The sequence below is a fragment of the Cetorhinus maximus genome, chromosome 14 (genome assembly GCF_964194155.1).
Source record: "Cetorhinus maximus chromosome 14, sCetMax3.hap1.1, whole genome shotgun sequence".
Taxonomy (NCBI): Eukaryota; Metazoa; Chordata; class Chondrichthyes; order Lamniformes; family Cetorhinidae; genus Cetorhinus; species Cetorhinus maximus.
Window position 1 is genome coordinate 72,172,717 of NC_135892.1, and position 20,253 is coordinate 72,192,969.

General features: G+C 43.6%; 1 protein-coding gene across 1 annotated transcript in view; it reads right to left on the minus strand.

Moving 5' to 3' along the window:
- Positions 1-20,253, minus strand: part of ush2a (Usher syndrome 2A (autosomal recessive, mild)) — a 1,183,552-nt gene that overhangs the window by 556,807 nt on the left and 606,492 nt on the right. Inside the window, exon 38 of the mRNA XM_078556364.1 lies at positions 10,403-10,550. Within this exon, the coding sequence (XP_078412490.1) occupies positions 10,403-10,550 (148 nt within the window). The remainder of the gene's footprint in view (positions 1-10,402; positions 10,551-20,253) is intronic.

A 20,253-nucleotide genomic window follows, 5' to 3' on the forward strand; every position in this document is an offset into this window, starting at 1 on the left:
AGGGAGAAGATTAAATATGAGGGTAAGCTAGCCAGTAATATAAAAGAAGATTGCAAGAGTTTTTTTTTAGATATATAAAGGGTAAGACAGAGGCAAAAGTGGACATTGGGCCGCTGGAAAATGACCCTGGAGAAGTAGTAGCGGGGAACAAAGAAATGGCGGAGGAACTGAATAGATACTTTGCGCCAGTCTTCACGGTGGAAGACACGAGTAACATCCCCAATGTTCAAGAGAGTTGGGGGGCAGAGATGAGTATGGTGGCCATTACCAAGGAGAAGGTGTTAGGAAAACTGAAAGGTCTGAAGGTGGATAAATCACCTGGACCAGATGGATTACACCCCAGAGTTCTGAAGGAGATAGCTGAAGAGATAGTGGAGGTGTTAGTGGTGATCTTTCAGGAATCACTGGAGTCAGGGAGGGTCCCAGAGGACTGGAAAATCACTAATGTAACCCCCCTGTTTAAGAAGGGAGTGAGGCAAAAATGGGAAATTACAGGCCGATTAGCCTGACCTCGGTCGTTGGTAAGATTTTAGAGTCCATTATTAAGGATGAGATTTCAGAATATTTGGAAGTGCATGATAAAATCGGGCAAAGTCAGCATGGTTTCATCAAGGGGAGGTCATGCCTGACAAATCTGTTAGAATTCTTTGAGGAGGTAACGAGTAGGTTAGACAAAGGAGAGCCAATGGATGTTATCTACTTGGACTTCCAGAAGGCCTTTGACAAGGTGCCGCACAGGAGGCTGCTCAGTAAGATAAGAGCTCATGGTGTTAGAGGCAAGGTACTAGCATGGATAGAAGATTGGCTGTCTGGCAGGAGGCAGAGAGTGGGGATAAGGGGGTCCTTCTCAGGATGGCGGCCGGTGACTAGTGGAGTTCCGCAGTGGTCAGTGTTGGGACCACAACTTTTCACTTTGTACATTAATGATCTAGATGAAGGAACTGAGGGTATTCTAGCTAAATTTGCAGATGATACAAAGATAGGTGGAGGGACAGGTAGTATTGAGGAGGCAGGGAGGCTGCAGAAGGATTTGGACAGGTTAGGAGAATGGGCAAAGAAGTGGCAGATGGAATACAACGTGGGGAAATGTGAAATCATGCACTTTGGTAGGAAGAATAGAGGCATAGACTATTTTCTAAATGGAGAGAGAATTCAGAAATCTGGAGTGCAAAGGGACTTGGGAGTCCTAGTCCAGGATTCTCTTAAGGTTAACTTGCAGGTTGAGTCGGTAGTCAGGAATGCAAATGCAATGTTGGCATTTATTTCGAGAGGACTAGAATAGAAAAGCAGGGATGTGCTGCTGAGGTTTTATAAGGCTCTGGTCAGACCACATTTAGAATATTGTGAGCAATTTTGGGCCCCTTACCTCAGGAAAGATGTTCTGGCCCTGGAAGAGGGTCCAGAGGAGGTTCACGAGAACGATCCCAGGAATGAAAGGCTTAACATATGAGGATCGTTTGAGGACTCTGGGTCTATACTCGATGGAGTTTAGAAGGATGAGGGGGGAGTTGATTGAAACTTACAGAATACTGAAAGGCCTGGATAGAGTGGACGTAGGGAAGATGTTTCCATTAGTAGGAGAGACTAGGACCCGAGGGCACAGTCTCAGAGTAAAGGGAAGACCTTTTAGAACAGAGATGAGGAGAAACTTCTTTAGCCAGAGAGTGGTGAATCTATGGAATTCATTGCCACAGAAGGCTGTGGAGGCCAGGTCATTGAGTGTATTTAAGACCGAGATAGATAGGTTCTTGATTGGTAAGGGGATCAAAGGTTACGGGGCGAAGGCGGGAGAATGGTGTTGAGAAACTTATCAGCCATGATTGAATGGCGGAACAGACTCGATGGGCTGAATGGCCTAATTTCTGCTCCTATGCCTTATGGTCTTATGGACTGACTCACTGCATGTCCTCTTCCAGTTGGTGAGTGATCAGCGGGAAATCCTCATGCCAGGCCATGGGAAGAGAAGATCTCCCCGCCAGACCAAAGAGGTTTGGATGGAGGTTGCAGAGGACGTCAGCAGTCATGGAGTCATCCGAAGCACCTGGCTGCAGTGCCAAAAGAGGCTGCGTTACCTCTTACGATCTGCCAGAGTGAGTGTACAGTCATTTTGCAGATGGACCTATATGGAAGGGTGTGATGTGTGTCAAGTGTGGGACTGCCTAGTGTCTTGGCAAAGTGCACAAGGCAGCCTGAAGCAGACATGCCACTCTGCATGGTACTGGTGGATTCTGGTGAGTAGGTGGGGTGGAGTGAGGGGTAGGTTTCTGAAGTGCAAGACCTGTTAGCTAACATTACAATGTATTACAATTCCCTTTTTTATCTGCAGGAGAAGAGGGCACATAATGCCTGTGAGGTGTCGCGGACAGGAGGAGGCCATTTTCACTCTGTTGGAGCAGGAGGTGCTGGAGTTGGCAACAATACCAATGGAGTCACACCACTGGCCTTGGTGAGTTTGGAGGAAGGCCTTGGGTGGTGAGATTCCAAAAGCAGAAGACTCTCTCCTATAAAGATATTGCTGAAGGGGTGGGGGTGTTGCAGGATGGGAAAACTGGGGAAGGTGGCAGGGAGAGAGCATTGATGGGTATGACTTTGGACCATTTGGGGAGGAATGTGTGTCTTAATTTTGAGGGGGTGAGGTCTCAGCCCTGATACCATCACCCAAGAGTGGTGTGTGTGACTGTGTGTGTGTGCGTGTAAGTTGACTCAAATGAAGGTAGAAAATAGGAGCAGGAGTTGGTCAATCAATCCTTCGAGCCTGCTCTGCCATTTAATGTGATCACGGCTAATCCTCTTTCCCAACACCATGCTCCCGCTCTCTCCCAATAACCTTTGATGCAATTAGAGTCTAGAAATCTACCTATTTCCTCCTTAAATATATTCAGTGACTTGGCCTCCACAGCCCTATGTGGTAGAGAATTGCACAGGTTCACCACCCTCTGAGTGAAAAAGTTTCTCCTCATCTCAGTTCTAAATGGTCTACCCGTATCCTGAGACTATGACCCCTTGTTCTAGACTCCCTAGCTAGAGGAAGCATCATCCCTGCAACCAGTCTTTCCAGGCCTGTCAGAATTTTATACGTTTCAATGAGATCCCCTCTCATTCTTCTAAACTCCAGTGCATACAGGCCTAATCGGCCCAATCTCTCTTCATATGAAAATTCTGCCATCCCAGGAATCAGTCTGGTGAACCTTCACTGCACTCCCTCTGTAGCAAGTATATCCTTTCTTAGGTAAGGAAACTAAAACTGCACACACTACTCCAGGTGTGATCTCACCAAGGCCCTGTACAGCCGCAGTAAGACATCCCTGCTCCTGTACTCAAGTCCTCTCACAATGAAGGTCAACATACCACTTGCCTTCTTAACAGCTTGATGCAACTGCATGCTTGCTTTCAGTGATTGGTGTACAAGGACTCCCAAATTCCTTTGTACATCAACATTTCCCAATATATTGCCATTTAAAAAGTACTTTGCCATTCTGTTTTTCCTACTGAAGTGGATAACTTAACATTTATCCATGTTATACTGCATCTGCCATGCCTTTGCTCACTCACTCAACTTGTCTAAATCAACTTGAATCCTCCTCACCACTCCCGCCAAGTTTTGTGTCATCAGCAAACTTGGAAATATTACATTTGGTTCCCTCATCCAAATCATTGATATATATTGTGAATAGCTGGGGCCCAAGCACTGATCCCTGCGGTACCCCACTAGTCACTGCCTGCCACTCTGAAAAGGACATTTATTCCTACTCTTTGTTTCCTGTCTGCTAAGCAATTATCAATCCATGCCAATATATTATCCCCAATACCATGTGCTTTAATTTTGCACACTAACCTCTTATGTGGGACTTCATCAAAAGCTTTCTGAAAATCCAAATACACCACATCCACTGGTTCTCCCTTAACTATTCTGCTAGTTACATCCATAAAAAATTCCAGGTTTCTCAAACATGATTTCCCTTTCATAAATCCATGTTGACTTTGTCTAATCCCATTTATATTTTCTAAGTGTCCTGTTATCAAATCCTTTATAATAGGCTCTAGCATTTTCCCTACTACTGATGTTAGGCTAACCGGTTTGTAATTCCCTGTTTTCTCCCTCTCTACTTTTTTAAATTGTGGGGTTACATTTGCCATCCTCCAATCTACAGAATTTTGGAATATGACAATCAACGCATTCATTATTTCCATGGCCACCTCCTTTAGTGCCCTCTGGGATGTAGATTATCAGGCACTGGGGCTTTATCGGCTTTAAGTCCCATTAGTTTCTCCAGCACTATTTTTTTAGTAATATTAATTTCCCTCAATTCCTCCTTCTCACTGGACCCTTGGTTCCCTAGTATTTCTGGGAAGTTATTTGTGTCTTCCTCCATGAAGACAGAATTGGTCTGCCATTTCCCTGTTCTCTATTGTAAATTCTCCTTTTTCGGACTGTAAAGGACATACAATACACCTATATTATGGCCTTCATAATCCTTGCTTGTTTCAGCTCCAGCCACCAGCCCTGAGGGCAGGTCAATGTTAACCGCTGAGGAAGAGGAGAAAGCCTCAGAGGGTGCACCATCATACCCTTATGCAGCACCTAGCACAACTGCAGATACACATACTTCGATGGGTATGTGCAATGTGGCTGAAAGGGATCCACACACATTGGTGAGAGCACATCACAATTGCAAGACCAGCTGTCAGAGACTGAGATGGTGCAGGCCTCTGGCACTTGGAGGAGTGCTGCAGGCAACCTAGGTGCTGAACCCCAGGTTGATGTCAAGCCTCTGGAGTCGTCCATCAGGTAACAGATGCTGGACGTATTGTACAAGGTACGTGGAGATGTGGCAGAACTTCCAGAGGGATTGCACGTACTGGCACGGACAGTGGAGGATTCTATCCAGGACATGAGCTCTGCAATCATCCACTCTTCAGAACATGTGGCTTCCTCCAATGAGAGACTGGCAACTGTCATAGAGGGCCAAATCCAACAGCTCACTGATGGGATACTGGGTATGTGCTCTGACCTGCATTCCATCTACTCATTTCTAACCTCTGGTGCCCAGAGCCAAGGTGAGAGAGGGCCAAGGTGCCTGGACCCTCTCAGGAAAGCAGGGAGGACCAAATGGACCTGGCGGTGGTGGATGAGCAGCTTCTGTCACCATCGGGGGTGAGGGGGGCACCACCCAGGGCACTTCTGATGGGAACAGCCTCTTCTCCGCCCCTCTGCCATTGACACAAATGCCTCAGAGTGTCACAGCGACAGATGAGACCTCTGCCGCTTATCAGCAGACCTTCCAGCCTCAGGCAACCAGAGGACGCCCGCCAAAGTCATCCCAGGCAAAGGAGCATAAGGGTCAGCAGCCTGTCTCCAGCACAACCAGCAATGAGGGAGGAGCGCTATGCTTTAGCACCCGGAAAAGAATCAAGAAAACAGCCATTAGTCACACATGGATTCACAAGGATGATTTTGTAGTTCTGCTTGTTATGAAAAATGTTGTTTTAATTTTGTATTAAATTACTGTTGTTTGCACTGGTTGCTCCGGCTTTATTAATGTTTCATGTGTGTGTGATGCGGTGATCTGGATTTGGATTGACTAAATGCTTTCAATAGAGCTTGTGCTCACATGGGTCCCTCTGTTCCGTCTCATTTGCTCCCTCACCATTGGAACATACACAGGCAGCTCTGGTGTTGATGCTTGGGAAAGACAAAGGGGAGGTGACTATGGCAAAGATTGTCTCGCAGAGCGAATTGCACATTACTAGATAAGTAGTCGTAATATTAGAGACTCACATGTGTCACTGGCATCCAAAACCTCCCATGCACTGGCTTCCGCAGCTAGCTGGGCCTGGCTCACCCTCCTCGCAATAAGACTCTTCATCACACTTCTCTTCGTCAGAGGATACAGCTCGCTGTACTATATCTTGCTCGCTCAGGGCCTCCCCTCTCTGGAGCGGCAGGTTGTGTAACCCGCAGTGGACCAGGACAATGAGTGAGACACAAGCAGGAATTTTGCAGTGCACCACATGCAAAGTCCAGACATCTAAATCTCATTTTGAGCAGATCAACAGTCAGTTTAGCCCTGTCTCTAAACCCCTTCCCTGCTAATGTCTCCTTTTGCAGGATGAAAAAGATGAATGAATGTGCTTAAAGCACTGGGAAACTCTCCCACTTTCACCAGCAGGCTCTTCTGTGGAATGCAGCCATAGTCCCACTTGCAGCCTTTCTATCTGCTCTTGCAAGGCCTCCTCATATCTGGCATAACTAACTCCAAATGTTTTTCATGTGCGCCCCAACGAAAAATGGCTTGGGCAATGTAAAATATGAGTCTATTAGCTTGTTAACAAGATGGATGGGCCTTTCATTAGTTCTTTTTTTAAAATAGCAGGCAGGTTGTCAGTTTTAGCACCCGCCTGACTACCATATTACCGGAGACCTGCGTGATGACATCAGAATATCAACCTCAAAATCCTCTCAACCAGGCAATGGAAAGAAAACTGGGGTCCTATACCATCACTATTCATAGCTCTGGACTACAATGTGCATGTTGCCACAGCAACTCAGAGTCAAACTTTTCCATTTATCTCACATACTGGCAGGCATCCAATGGGTGGAAGATAATGGGGCAGGAACTAGTCAGGCACTTATAATCACCCAAGGAAGTCACTCACTTCCATCCCCACCCCCGCACCTCTACCCCCCCAGCCCCCCCCAACCTTTGCAATGCCTTGCAGTTTGCAATTTTAATGATGCGGCCCTTCATTAATATGCAAATTGGGCTCCAATTATGTAATTGGGGCTTGTCTATTATTTTAACTGTACGTGAGAGTAGAGAAGCCATTAGTGACTTTTCTGTTACATCCATATACAGGGAAAAGGAATCAAGACTAGAAGAGGCCCAAAAAGATAAGTCTTAAAAAAAATCTTTCCTTATGGAGCCAGAAGGAACAGGACAGCTACTCCAAGTTCCATCAAGAAAGTTCAGACCTCCTCGACTTCAGGCTCTCCCCCTATAACTTAATTGACATGTGAATGTTTAGGTCCATTTCCGCTGCCCAACACCAGCTTCCTGTTGCTGGACATTGTCCACCCATCTAAAGGCTTCTTTACATTTTCAGGCTGGAATGTGGCTGAAAAATGCAGATAATGTATTGGTGTTAAAATTGCCCGGTCTCGTGCTGCCAAGTTCAGGAAGATTTGTTATAGGCCTTGATTGCCACCCATCCAGTAAATTGGAGCTCTTGTTTTTCTTTCACAGAGACTACAAGAGGCAAATGCTTTTGTAAGTAAGTGCATTTTTTTGCTGGACAACATATGGCACCGAATCTCATAAAATCAAAAAAGTCCAAGAGCTGCAAGCCCAGCGATTGAAATAGGACTGTGCTAGCTTGCACAGGAGGCTTACCCTGGCCTCCTTCCAGACCCAATTGAGTGCTCCCTGATTTTCCTATATGAAAATTGGCAGTGGTTGAGTTTCCGGTTGGACTTCTTAGCATTCAAATTTCCACAACAATTGTGTGGGAAACTAGCTCATAGGCTTTGGGCTCCGCAAAAAACTAGTGGAAGTTCTGTGCCATTTATTTCAAGAAGACCTGCAGCGAACCTGTTGCATGCTGATGGCAGTGATAGTGGCAAAAAAAAAATTCCCTTTTCCCTCAGCAAATGGATCATCAATAGTATCAGCCGAAATGCTTCCCACAAATGTATTAAAGAGGTGGTTAATGCATGGATCAATATAGCTATCACTTTATCCCCTCTTCTATTAAAAGCAACAGCAACATGGCACAGCTTTCCAATGCCACTGTATTCCTCAAAGGAGAGAGGTTGTTGATGGTCTTATAACTCACCCTGTGCGTCAGTGAGCAACCATGTACCATTCAGCTAGGTTGTGTTACAATGATTTTATTTGTAAAAGCCTTTGAAGGTGTGAGTTACCAAGCTTGTTTTAAGCTCCTGCTCAAATGTGTGCCCTGCTGCAATAAGGTTATTCATGATAAGCAATGAAAGAGCTGCGACTTCATAGAACTTGGCATGGACTAGTATAGAAGTGCTACAGGTCAACGTTTGCTCTCTGATGCTCAGTTTGGGTTCTGCCAGGGCCACTAAGCTCCTGACCTTATTACAGCTTTGGTCCAAACATGGACAAAAGAGCTGAATTCGAGAGATGAGGCGAGAGTGACTGCCCTGGAGGTCACGGCCACCATTAACCAAGTGTGGCACCAAGGCGTCCTAGCAAAACTGAAATCAATGGGAATCAGGGGGAAAACTCTCCACTGGTTGGAGCCATACCTAGCAGAAAGGAAGATGATTGTGGTTGTTGGAAATCAATCATCTCAGTCCTGGGACATCACTGCGGGAGTTCCTCAGGGTGGTGTCCTAGGCCCAACCATCCTCAACTGCTTCATCAATGCCCTTCCCTCCATAATATGGTGAGAAAAGTGGGGATGTTCATGGATGATTCTGTGACGTTCAGCACCATTCACAACTCTTCAGATGCTGAAGCACTCTGTGTCCATATGCAGCAAGACCTGGACAATATTCAGGCTTGGGCTGATGAGTGGAAAGTAACATTCGTGTCACACAAGTACCAGGCAATGACCATCTCCAACAAGAGAGAATCTAACCATTTCCCCTTGACATTCAAAGACATTACTATTGCTGAATCCCTACTATCAACATCCTGGGGGTTACCATTGACCAGAAACTGGACTAGCCATATAAATACTGTGGCTACAAGAGCAGATCAGAAGCTGGGAATTCTGCAGTGAGTAATTCATCTGACTCCCCAAAGCCTGTCCAACATCTAGAAGGCATAAGTCAGGACTGTGATGGAAAACTCTCCACTTGCCTGGGTGAGTGCAGCTCCAACAACACTCAAGAAACCTGACACCATCTAGGACAAAGCAGATTGGCACTCCATCCACCACCTTAAACATTCACTCCCTCCACCACCAACACAGTGGCAGCAGTGTGTACCATCTACAAGGTGCACTGCAGTAATTCACCAAGGCTCCTTCAAAAGTGTCTTCCAAACCTCCACCAACTAGAAGGACAAGGGCAGCAGATGCATGGGAGCACCACCACCTGCAAGTTCCCCTCCAAGCCAAACCATTCTGACTTGGAAAATATCCCTTTCCTTCAATGTCGCTGGGTCAAATTCCTGTAACTCCCTTCCTACCAGCACTTTGGGTGTTCTTACCCAACATGGATTGCAGCAGTTCAAGAAGGCAGCACACTGCCACCTTCTCAAGGACAATTAGGAATGGACAATAAATGCTGGCCTAGCCAGTGTCGTCCAAATCCCATGAACAAATGAGAAAAAGGTTGACATGCAACAGTACACCCAGTTAACAGTTCTGTTGAGTAGTCTTTCCTTGCCAGTTTCATGATTTACTATCATTTTCATCTGCATCCATACAGGCCTTGCAGGTATATACTGTTGACACTGACCATTTCATCCTGCCAGACAATTTTGAATGCTGTTCTTTGGAGAAAGTACCCTGAAGTGCCAAACAGGGCAACCCCTGACAACCACCTTATGCAGCAGCACCATCAGCTATGTGCCATTTGGTCACAAATCCCTGTTCTTACCTCCATGTTTACTTCTCCTTCCCCTTGGGTTTTGCCAGTCATTCTTTTAATCTCTTCCAACTTTTGGGAAACCATAATCTTGATGGAAATACATTTCAACCTTTCAAAAGGCTAAAACTATTTTTTTCAATAGGATTAACTCTGTTAGAAGTCTCTTTGCTTCATTTCATAGGCTGCTCGCACACATGACCTTTCACCCCTCATGTCATATTCCTGGTGATTGCTATCTCCAGGACCAATGTAGGCAAGTGGCTTGCCATGATTAAATAATTAGGACTGACCTCAGGAAATCCCATGCGGTCAGCCTAGTATGGTGCCAGTGAACATTAGAGCTCACTGCTCTTCTGCTTTGCTGCTTTAGCACCCACATTAAAAAATTCATCCCATGGTAAAAAGAGGAACAAAACAACACTTTGGGTTAAATATTTAACTAGGTCTTTATCACTATCATTATTAGTATATTAGAAAAAACTCATTAATCATACAATGAAAGTTTGACTTGTTATTTTAAATAAACAAGGATGCCCTATATAGGGGCTCAAAACAAACAGGCAGAGTAGAAGTCTGTACACAGTCAAGAAGCTGGCACATACATCTTGCAGATGCAGTACTTGATAACAGCCAAAAGGGAGCACTTTTGAGCCATTTAAATACGACATTAAATGACTGCAATTTCTGAGCTATATAAAATGATGCTATCTCAGGAGTTTTTTATGCGTTAAAATGGTCATTAAAAATTAAGTGCCACATATAAGTTGTCATCTAGAATATTAATTTACCTTTGCTAATCATGTTTTTAACTTCAGGCAAAAAAAAATCACCCACCATTTGGTAACTCTGGTTCTGTCCATGAGATGTTAAAGGAATTGGACGTATAAGAGCAGATAACTGGAGCAGGGATCTTTTCTGGGGTACTCTCCTCAGTTTTAGCAGTACTAGCTGGACCCATTGTACATCCTCCTCCAGTGCATGCCTGAGAGAAAAAAATCAATAAATACATTTCAATCAAATTTTATTCTTTATTGTTATGTACAGTAACTGCTTCCTTAGTGTGCTGTGTACAAGGCTCACTTTTTCTCAAGTAATTAATTTTCTTCTTAATTGTGATGACCATTAAGTGTATTTAGTTTATTTAATTAGGTACAAATTTTAGGTAATCCAGCAGATAGAGGTGAAAATTCCATGAATGCTGTGAATCTGAAATAAAAACATGGATTCATGTCAAGTCAGTTACCTGAATGGAAGGGAGGAAAAATGAGACAAAGGATAAATTGATTAAACTAAAGTCCAGAGCAGCTATGATGTGGATTGAGGCAATGCTGCTGGATAGAAACATTGGGAGATTGCGTGAAGCATCACATTACAGGCAAGGTGAAGTGTTTGAAACAAATCACTAATCTATCTTTCTCCTCCAAACGCTGAATGACTCCTGTGTGCATGTCTAGCATTTTCTTTTTTTCATTTAAGCTACTCTGGTAAAATTATTAAGTTACCAATCGTTTGCCTGCATGATACCTTTCGGAGGTGTATATCGTACACACTGTGGTACACGTCTTTGTAGAAGAAAATATTTCTAGCATTCTGTTGAAAAAAGAAGGGGTTGGAATTTCCATGAGAGTTCTCCTGAGAAATCTCTTAGAAATCTGACTGTTTCACTTCAATTAGACTGCTCACATGCATGATTTTCTCTCTTCTACCTCCACCCCCTTATGTGTTTCTATCTCCAGATCCAATGTGTGCTAATTATTACTTTCACTGTAATTTCGGCAGGTGATCAGCAGAAACTCTGGAGAAACAGTTTTAACGGCCATGCACGGTTTCTGCTGATCTCCCGCTAAAGTTATTGCGCGAGAACCTCCAGAGAAATTCCAGGCACATATACTTTTCAGCACTCACTGTACATCTCTACTTTTTGTTTAAGTGCAAAATATTTAGCTTCAAAGAATTTGTGGATGCTCTCCAAATCATTTACTGATGCACTCATCAATTATGGCCAAAAGTAGGTTGAGTGAAAGAGAAAAGGGTATGTTATAACCACAGCAGATCTAAACATAGTACAAGAAATCAAATCATATAGATGTCATTGGCAGCGCTAGAAACATCAATAATAGTCAGGAATAAACAAATAGGCTTTCTATTACAAATTGTTCTGTTTTATTAAAACATTTAAAGATCTTATTTGTAAAGGTAAATGTTTTAATTTTTACTGTTGCTTTCTGATCACTTGTTATGTTCTTTCATCATTCAGTCCCATATTAACAAATCCAAGGTTAGAATAATGACTTCTCAATTAACTCATACATAAAAGAGCTGTAATGTTGTGCTTCTTATGGATATTGGAAATTGGATAATCAAGGGTACCAAATTTTGGTATCAAGATAATGCAAATAATAAAAGGAAAAGTGAAATTATGTTTTCAGATAAGACATTAAAGTCTGCCTGTTCAGAAGGATGTAGAACATCTTACTGCAATTTTAAAGAAGAGCAGGAAATACTTTCAATGTCCTGACTGGCGTTTCTCCCTCAACCAATACTATAAAGAACAGATCCAACTGACCAATCATCTCATTCGCTATTTGTGTTCTAGTAATAATCACTATGGTCATTAATTTGGTCAAGAAATTTGGAAGTTTGCCACATGTCATATTGGTTAAAGTGTCCTGTATTTGCCCAGGGAACCTGCCTGAAACTGGCTTTCAGCTCAATTCCTCTGTTAACAGGGGTTCTAAAACCTGCATAGTTCCCTTTGTCAAACTGGATTGAGACTGAGCTGTATTGCAAGTGAAAAATCACAGCTGGTCAGCTCCCAGCAGCTCGAGGGCAAATAAGTAACTGGGCAATTTTAACAGCCCACCCACCCAGTTTACATCTGGTGAGTAGCGTTAAAATGGTTCAATTAGACATAACCAAAGGACCTCTTCTATCTGCAGAACTGCTTCCAAACGGCAGGAAAGCTACAGCAGCTCCCCCACTCAAACCCCAAGTTAAAGCTGCACTGGGGTAAAAGGAAATCTGCATAAATGTTTAGGCTATCTCTGAGATGCCCATGTACAGATCCCCATGGGATAATATTGGGACTGGTTGAAATCTGAGCAGGTAAATAACCTGATTATTTTTAACTAGAATCTGCCCAGTGGGTAAGATTAAAATTGATCCCAGTTCCCGAAATAGCCAAGAAAAGTCTATCACAAAAAATATTCTCCCAAACGACCATTCTGGCTGTCAGAAACTTCTAAGTGCAGCACATACAATATTTGATGCAATGTAGTTTTCATGGGAACATTTACTTTCTTTCCCTTTCCCACTTCATCTTCTGAAATAACTGGCTCATGCTTTCACAAGTGCTGACAGCCTCAGGATCACACCTAAGTGGTCATTATTAATTTATCAGCCAAAATGGTGAAATTCAGCAAGCTGGTGGTCATCACAGCCAAGCTTAAATCTGTCCTCCTGTGACCTTCACATTTACTTTCAAAATAGTGCCATGGGGTCTTTTACGTCCACTTAAAAGGGCAGATAGGGTTCACTGTCTCATCTGAGATTGCCCTGATATTTTCAGGGATGGCAGGAAGTGAGTGATGTAGTGACCAGGAAACCTGAAAATGCGAGTTTCACAGAATTTAACAGACAAAATTTAACAGCAGGATATTTTTACTCCATTTCCCAGCTGAGAGCCAACCAGATTGAGAGGGAGGGCCTGGAGGCGGGAGAGAGGCAATCATTGGAGCTAAAGAGGAATTTGTACCTTTTGTACTCAAGTGAATCTCTTCTTATTTAAAATCCCACTATGTTTTCATACTTCCCTATCTCTGTAGCCTTATCCAGCTCTACACCATCCCAAGATCACTGCACTACCCCGAAGTTAGCCTTTTGCACGTTAACAATTTTAATTGCTCCATCATTGCAGCCTGTCTGGACTTGTATAGGCCCTAAGTTCTGGAATCCTCTTCCTAAATCATTCTAGGCTAGAATCTTCTGGTCCCGCCTGCAGTGGGAAGCTTGGAAGGCAGAGGAACTTAATTTGACAGGAGGCCAAAAATCAGCTTCCTGATGGCGGGAGAACTTTTGCAGTTGAGTTCTCGGGACTTTAAAGGCAGGTCAAGCTTCCTGACAAACAGTGTAGGGAAGTCATTTTGCATGCATTTGCATGTCACGCATGCTCATTAAAAGGCCAGCTTGTCAAAATTAAGCTCCCCCTCAAAATTAAGCTCCCCACCAATGAGAAATTAGAACATTCGCATTTGAGGCATGCACCTGATGATTTAGGCTTCTTCCATGATTAACGGTGAGTTTGCCACTGCATTGTCCTCTTTGGGGGAATGTCTGTAAATGCCAGCCTATCCTTGAGGTGGCAGTGCAAGTTGTGTGAAGGATGACCAAGGGTGGGAGGAAGGGCAGCAGGATTAGCGGAGAAGGGTGGATCAGCGGCATGGCAAAGGTAGAAGGCCTGGTGTAGGCTATCTGGGGAGTGATAGTGCAGGCTGTCCAGGGAGGGCTGTGGATGTCGAGGTTTGGGTCCTGAGGGTTAAGGGGTACTAAGGCAAAGGTGACGGTGACAGTGGGGGGCAGGGGAGGTGACTCCTATGGATGGGGGTGCCAGCCATGGTCGGGTACTGTAGGGTTTCATGGGGGCGGTCATAAAAAGATAGGTTAACGGTGGCCTTGAAGATGGGAAGGGTCAGAATGGGCATCTGCACTCGGACGGTTAAGGGCTCAGGGGGAGAGCAGAGCTAAAGATATAAAGTATTATAGGGTCAAGGGTGATGAGGGAGCTGCAAGATGAATGGGGTCGATACAGGATAATGTGATGTTGGTGAAAGAAGATGAGGGAACTTGGTGGGTGACAGGGGGGTGGTAGAAGGAGCTAGATCTTTGCCGACAAGAAATGCGCACCATTGTTTAACTGCAATGTCGCAATGCAGTCTCACCGTGAGATCCAGGACTCAAAGTGGGAGGAGGGTCTTCAGCAGTAGGTGGAGTTACTGCTGTGCTTACTGGGATAACTAAAGGGGCAGCCAAATAACCATTAATCAACTGGATGGAGAACAATCCTCAAGTGTGTTCTCATCTCTATGGTCAAACTCCCTAGGCAGCAGCATTCCTCAATAACTCATGGGTCTCATTGCACAGGCATTCCAGCAAAGTCTGGAACAGCAGTGAAGCTTGAGCTGAAGGTCATCTCCTCTTATCAGAGACAGGGATGGCCGGAGTGGGAGAGGGAAGTTGAAATCCATGAGCCCAGATGGGAGATCTCCCCAATATGCCATGTTGGAATCTCAAGGTATCCGGATACATAGCGGATAAGAAGGTGGGCATTATGTTTATAATGGCAAAAAACAGGATCTTCCTAATGTGTCTAATGTGTAAGGGGTCGGGAAACAGCACCTCCCAACTTTCCTGGACAGTCTGGAGGAGAACCTACAGGGAGGCTTCACTGAGGCATGGGGCCACACGTTGTCTTCTCTGGGACATCCTGTGATCTGCAGAATCAGAGCTCCTCGCTTGCAGTGAGTGAATGGCTGCCTAGTGTCCTTTAAATATGGCAGCAGGACCTTCGACCCTATGAAGTAACTGTGGGAATGGCGACTTCCTACCCGCCCCCACAGTGGGATTCACCATGTTCTTCACGCATGCATATGCAATGAGCTTAACAGCACGAGATCGCGAGTGGCCAGCAGTCCCACCCCCAACCCCCCCACCCCAAAAGCGGAAATCACTCTCACTTCTGCTCCTGCCACCCAACTTATACTCCAGAAAGGAAGATTCCACCCCCAACTCTATTATCCTATAGGACCTTCCTTAAATCCTGTCTGCACCTGATCTAACATATCCTCAAGTGAGTTGTATCAAATTTTGTTTGATAATGTTGCTTTGGACATTTTACTATGTTAAAGGCCTTGTAGAAATGCAGGTTGTTGTTTTTGTTGCTATTTATATTTTTAAAGAGCGTATCAATATGCCTGAAGACCATCAGTCAACTATTGTTTATAAGATAATGAAAGAAAATGGTCAACTTTGAATTTAGATAAAAAAGTATGAAATAAACATTCTATGCAATACTTCTTCTTTTCATGTACCAGTCTGCTTTTATAGTGTACAGCGCAGTGCACTATAAGCCCTAATGGAGGCCTTATACTTCCCCGGTTGGGAAGATAAACAAGGATCCCCACCTCTGTCTTGTACTCCAGGTACAGGAATGGCGACAGTGCAAGTAACAAAAGAATTATATTCCTTGGTCTGTGGACTTGATTTATATCAGGCAGGAGGTGATTAGTGTTACCAGTGTATGCAGTGAAGTGACATCTTGTACAAAGCTTTGATCTGTAAAAATTCTGGTGGATAATTAGAGTATGTAGCATGGAGATTTTACTGTAGTTGTATTTATACACCGCCATGCAAGTAAAGCAATAATCGAAACAACTCTAATATACGTGATTTTTTTCATTATTTTCTGCATTGCATTCTATTTTTTGTATGTTACAAACATTCGTTCCTCAGCTATGAGAACATAAAGGCAAATTACATTAGTGAATAAACTAACGTTTTATACATTACTCATCACCAGATTCATTGAGAATCAATTTCACTGGGATTGTCAAACACCAATTACGTTTTAAAAGGAAACTGAGCATGGCATTATACACTTATTTTTAATACATATATTGATTCTGAAGTAATTTATTTCACGTTGATAAAATATCTTAACTTGGAATCTCAGAAATTATGTACTGCAGTTCAATTAATCACACTGAATTGAGGGATATCTTGTCTAATATATACAAACTGTGGCAGAGATAATTTAATGCAATCAAGTCAAAGCATGTATTCTTTACTTGCAATGGAAAATTTCTCTTCAACACACCAAATAGTCATAGCTGTGTGTGGTATAGATGTTAAGGAATTGGATTAAACAGAGCTACAAGGTTCTACTCCTTTAAAACTTCTATTTGTCTGTATATACATTTTCTTCTCCTCTTCAGAATCAATGAGAATCTGTGTTCAGATCCATAAATATCTGTTTTGACACAGTGACATCTGTATTTTTCACAAGATGATAGATTTTAAATCCCTTATCCTCCAAATTGTTTTTCATTTACCATAAGGAAACTGGGAAAACCGCAGAAATAATTCCCAATCTTAATGATTAACTGACTTGAACTAAGGGCCTGAAGTTCTTCTTTTTCAAAAAAAAAAATCTGGGAGAAAGGCCCATTTTTCTCTGATATTAATGAACCATTAATGAAATTGTGAGATTTTAAATGTGCAATTTCATTGGCGGCAATAAAAAAAAAATCCTTTAACATTTTCGAGCAGCTAAGGAACCACATGATTGGTATAAATGTCAAAAAGTTCAACAATCCAGTTGTGCAGTGAACGATGCTCACTGAAAATGGCCCAAAGCCAACAGAGAAAACTCTGATTTAATGATAAGGTCTCACAAGAGCTGGTGAGCTCTGTAATGGAATGGCACGGATATCTTTGGTGGGGAAGTACTTCCAGGAATGCACTAAACAAAATTGCTTTACTACTTAAACCTCTTTCCCCATGATGTGTTGACTGCTTCAAGAGCTTTTCATTAACATTCTGCAGGGGCTGTTGTCTCTTTTCCACGCTTTACCTTCAACCGTACCTTCAATATATGGACCTCACTTAGAATCTTACAGTGTCTGTCACTTCTTGTTTCAAGCTTCTCATCATGGATGCTCTGATTGTTGCCAATGAAACTTTGAGTACCAGAATGGAGAGGAGTGCCTCTTCTAGTTTCCAAATAATTAGGGCCAGAATACAGAGAAGTCGTTCCCAGGCCTTCAAAAATTTGACAAGTACCATTCATACTGTTTTCTCACTGACAGTGCCCAGTACTTGTGTCCACATATGCACTTCCATGTTGTTTTTCAGAGTAGCATGTGTGCCCTCTTGCCAACCCCATCAAATGCTGCATGTGTTATAGCAAAAGCATGATGACAGGCTGTCATCGCAGCAACACAAGGTGCGCACGTGGCCCAACTCAAACCCCCAAGGTTCCTGAGGAAATTCAGCAACCAGCCACTGAATGCACTCCTGCAACTTAGGGAACATTTAGGAGAAGCAGAAGCTTAGTTTTGACAGTGAACGGTGTCATATAAGGGAAGTATGATGGAACTAGTAAAGTGATATAAAGATTGGTTTTCATTAAAATTATTGATAGTACTGAAATTATTTGTTGTTCCAAAATTATTTTTGGCAAGGAACATAAGTGTCTGTTTATTAGCTCATCATTCTAACATCAAGGGGCAATAGGCGGACAAGATTATCATAATGGGCTTAAACAAGGAGATGGTCTCCTGTATCAGCTAGCAAGATATTATCCTCTGCATTTTCTTCATAGTGCCTCTACTCATCTGCCTGAGACCTCTATACTTTAAGTAGCTTTTTCTTCATCTGCCTTGGCCTCCACAAGGAAACCTACTATTAAAGCAAGGTTCTATAGTATGCAACAGGTCACCATAAACTGTGAGACTCTAGCTAGAATATATTAAAATAACCACAGACTGATTCATCCAGTTGAAAAATAACATTCCAGTAGTCCGCTCTATGACAACTCTGGTGGCATCTTCAATTTGGTTGTGGCTTAGCTGCTATCCATGGAAACCAGCTGTGTATCTTGAGCCACAGCCATACAGCATAGCTTTAATTTCCGAGAGTCCACTCAGACACTTGTCTTTCTGGTCAAAAGTCACTATCTTTAAATCAGGGTATTGTGACAGCTTCCAGGAATGATCATAGAGAGACTTTGACGTTACGCAAAAGTTAAAGCAGGAGTATGCCAGAATGGACACAGATATTTGTGTCCATTGTACTGTGCTTAAGTCCCCATGCCAAACTGGGTGCTGGGCTACAAGGGGTATCGCTGACCACCTGGCTCGTGGCCCAGGCGTGCAACCAACACACACATGGGCAGTATGCATATAATGAGAGCCATGCTGTGACATGGAATGTCATCAGGCTCACCATTGGAGTGCTTAAGTAATGCTTTCGCTATCTGGACCAGTCTGGAGAAGTCCTGCTGTACTCACCAGAGTGTGTGTCATGATTTGCCATGGTTTGTTGCAGTCTGGACAACCTCGCTATCGTGAGGGTACAGCCTTTGATACCAGGTATACAGTTAGCAGCTGAGGAGGAGAAAGAGGAGCAGGAGGCTTTTTTCTGTCCTAATGCCCCATACAGTGCTGTAGCAGCATGGCTAGATGTAATGTGGCTGCTGAACTTTAGTGTGGGAAGACTGCGTAGTCTCATAAGACAACCTCTAGCAACTCTGGACTCCGGACTGCAGCACCTCGGCATTAAAGGAAGTAGTCTGGGCTGGTTGGCTGACAAGCAACAGCAAGGGCACTGGCAGAATGGCATTGGTGGGAGGATGAATTTGAGGGAGGACAGTAGATTTGTGCTACAGGAGCCATTCCCCAGGGAGATGCCTCAACAATCCTAGTAATCTGTTGGAGGACAAATTGCTGGACTTCTGTGACACCCTGCCATCCCCTTTGAGCACTGGTATCTACAGCCATGATGACAGCAAGTCTGTGTCTGCATGCGACCAATGTGCATTATGGAATAAGAATGGATCAGGGCCAGGTAAATTGGAATCAGAGGTTGATAGGAAGAATGGTACTTGAACAATGGGCTACATTCAAAGAGATAGTTTGGGCATAGTTGAGGTATATTCCCACCAAGGGGAAAGGTAGGGGAAACAAATCCGGAGCTCCCTGGATGATGTAAGAGATAGAGATTAAAATGGAAAAGAAAAAGTGTGCGTATGAGAGATGTCATATGGATAGTACAACAGAGAACCAGGCTGAATATAGAAGGTTCATAGGGGGAGTGAAAAAGCAAATAAGAGAAGTAAAGAAAGAGTATGAAATGAGACAGGCAGCTAACGTAAAAAGGAATCCGAAAGTCTTCCATAGACATATAGGTAGTAAAACGGTAGTGAAAGGAGGATAGGACTGATTAGGGACCAAAAAGGGGATTTACGCAGGGGGGCAGAGGGCATAGCTGAGCTATTAAATGAATATTTTGCATCTGTCTTTATCAAGGGAGAAGATGCTACCCAGGTAATGATGAAAGATGAGATGATTCAAACACTAGAAGGGTTTAGAATTGTTAAGGAGGAGGTATTGGAAAGGCTGTCTGTATTTAAAGTTGATACGGCATCCAAGAATAACTGAGGGAAGTGAGAGTGGAAATTATGGAGGCACTGACCATAATTTTCCAGTATTTTCAATTTTCAGTTTTCCAGCTATCAGCGCTCTAATGTTGCGTGATGATTGGGTCCTCAAGTGTCTCGTGGAATTGGCCATCACTTCCATGCTGGAAAGACTGGGCTCCAAGTTCTGGGGATAGCCCTGTGCTAAGTTGGTGCTGGACTCCTCCATGCTACTTGACAATGATGACTTGCTTTCTGACAGATATGCCAATGCACCAAGCAATTCATTGTGCATGCTCATCAGCCTTTTCCCTGTCTGCTGGCTCATTAAGTCCCTGCAGAGGTAGAGATGTGCTGCATTGAGTAGTATGTGAGGTTGGTGGTGCAATTGGCAGAGTGGCATTTGTGGATGCAATCACTAAGCTTGGGCATTTGTGTGAGGTCACTGAATTTCTTTTCGCATTGCAACCAGATCCTCCAGGCTATACTCCGG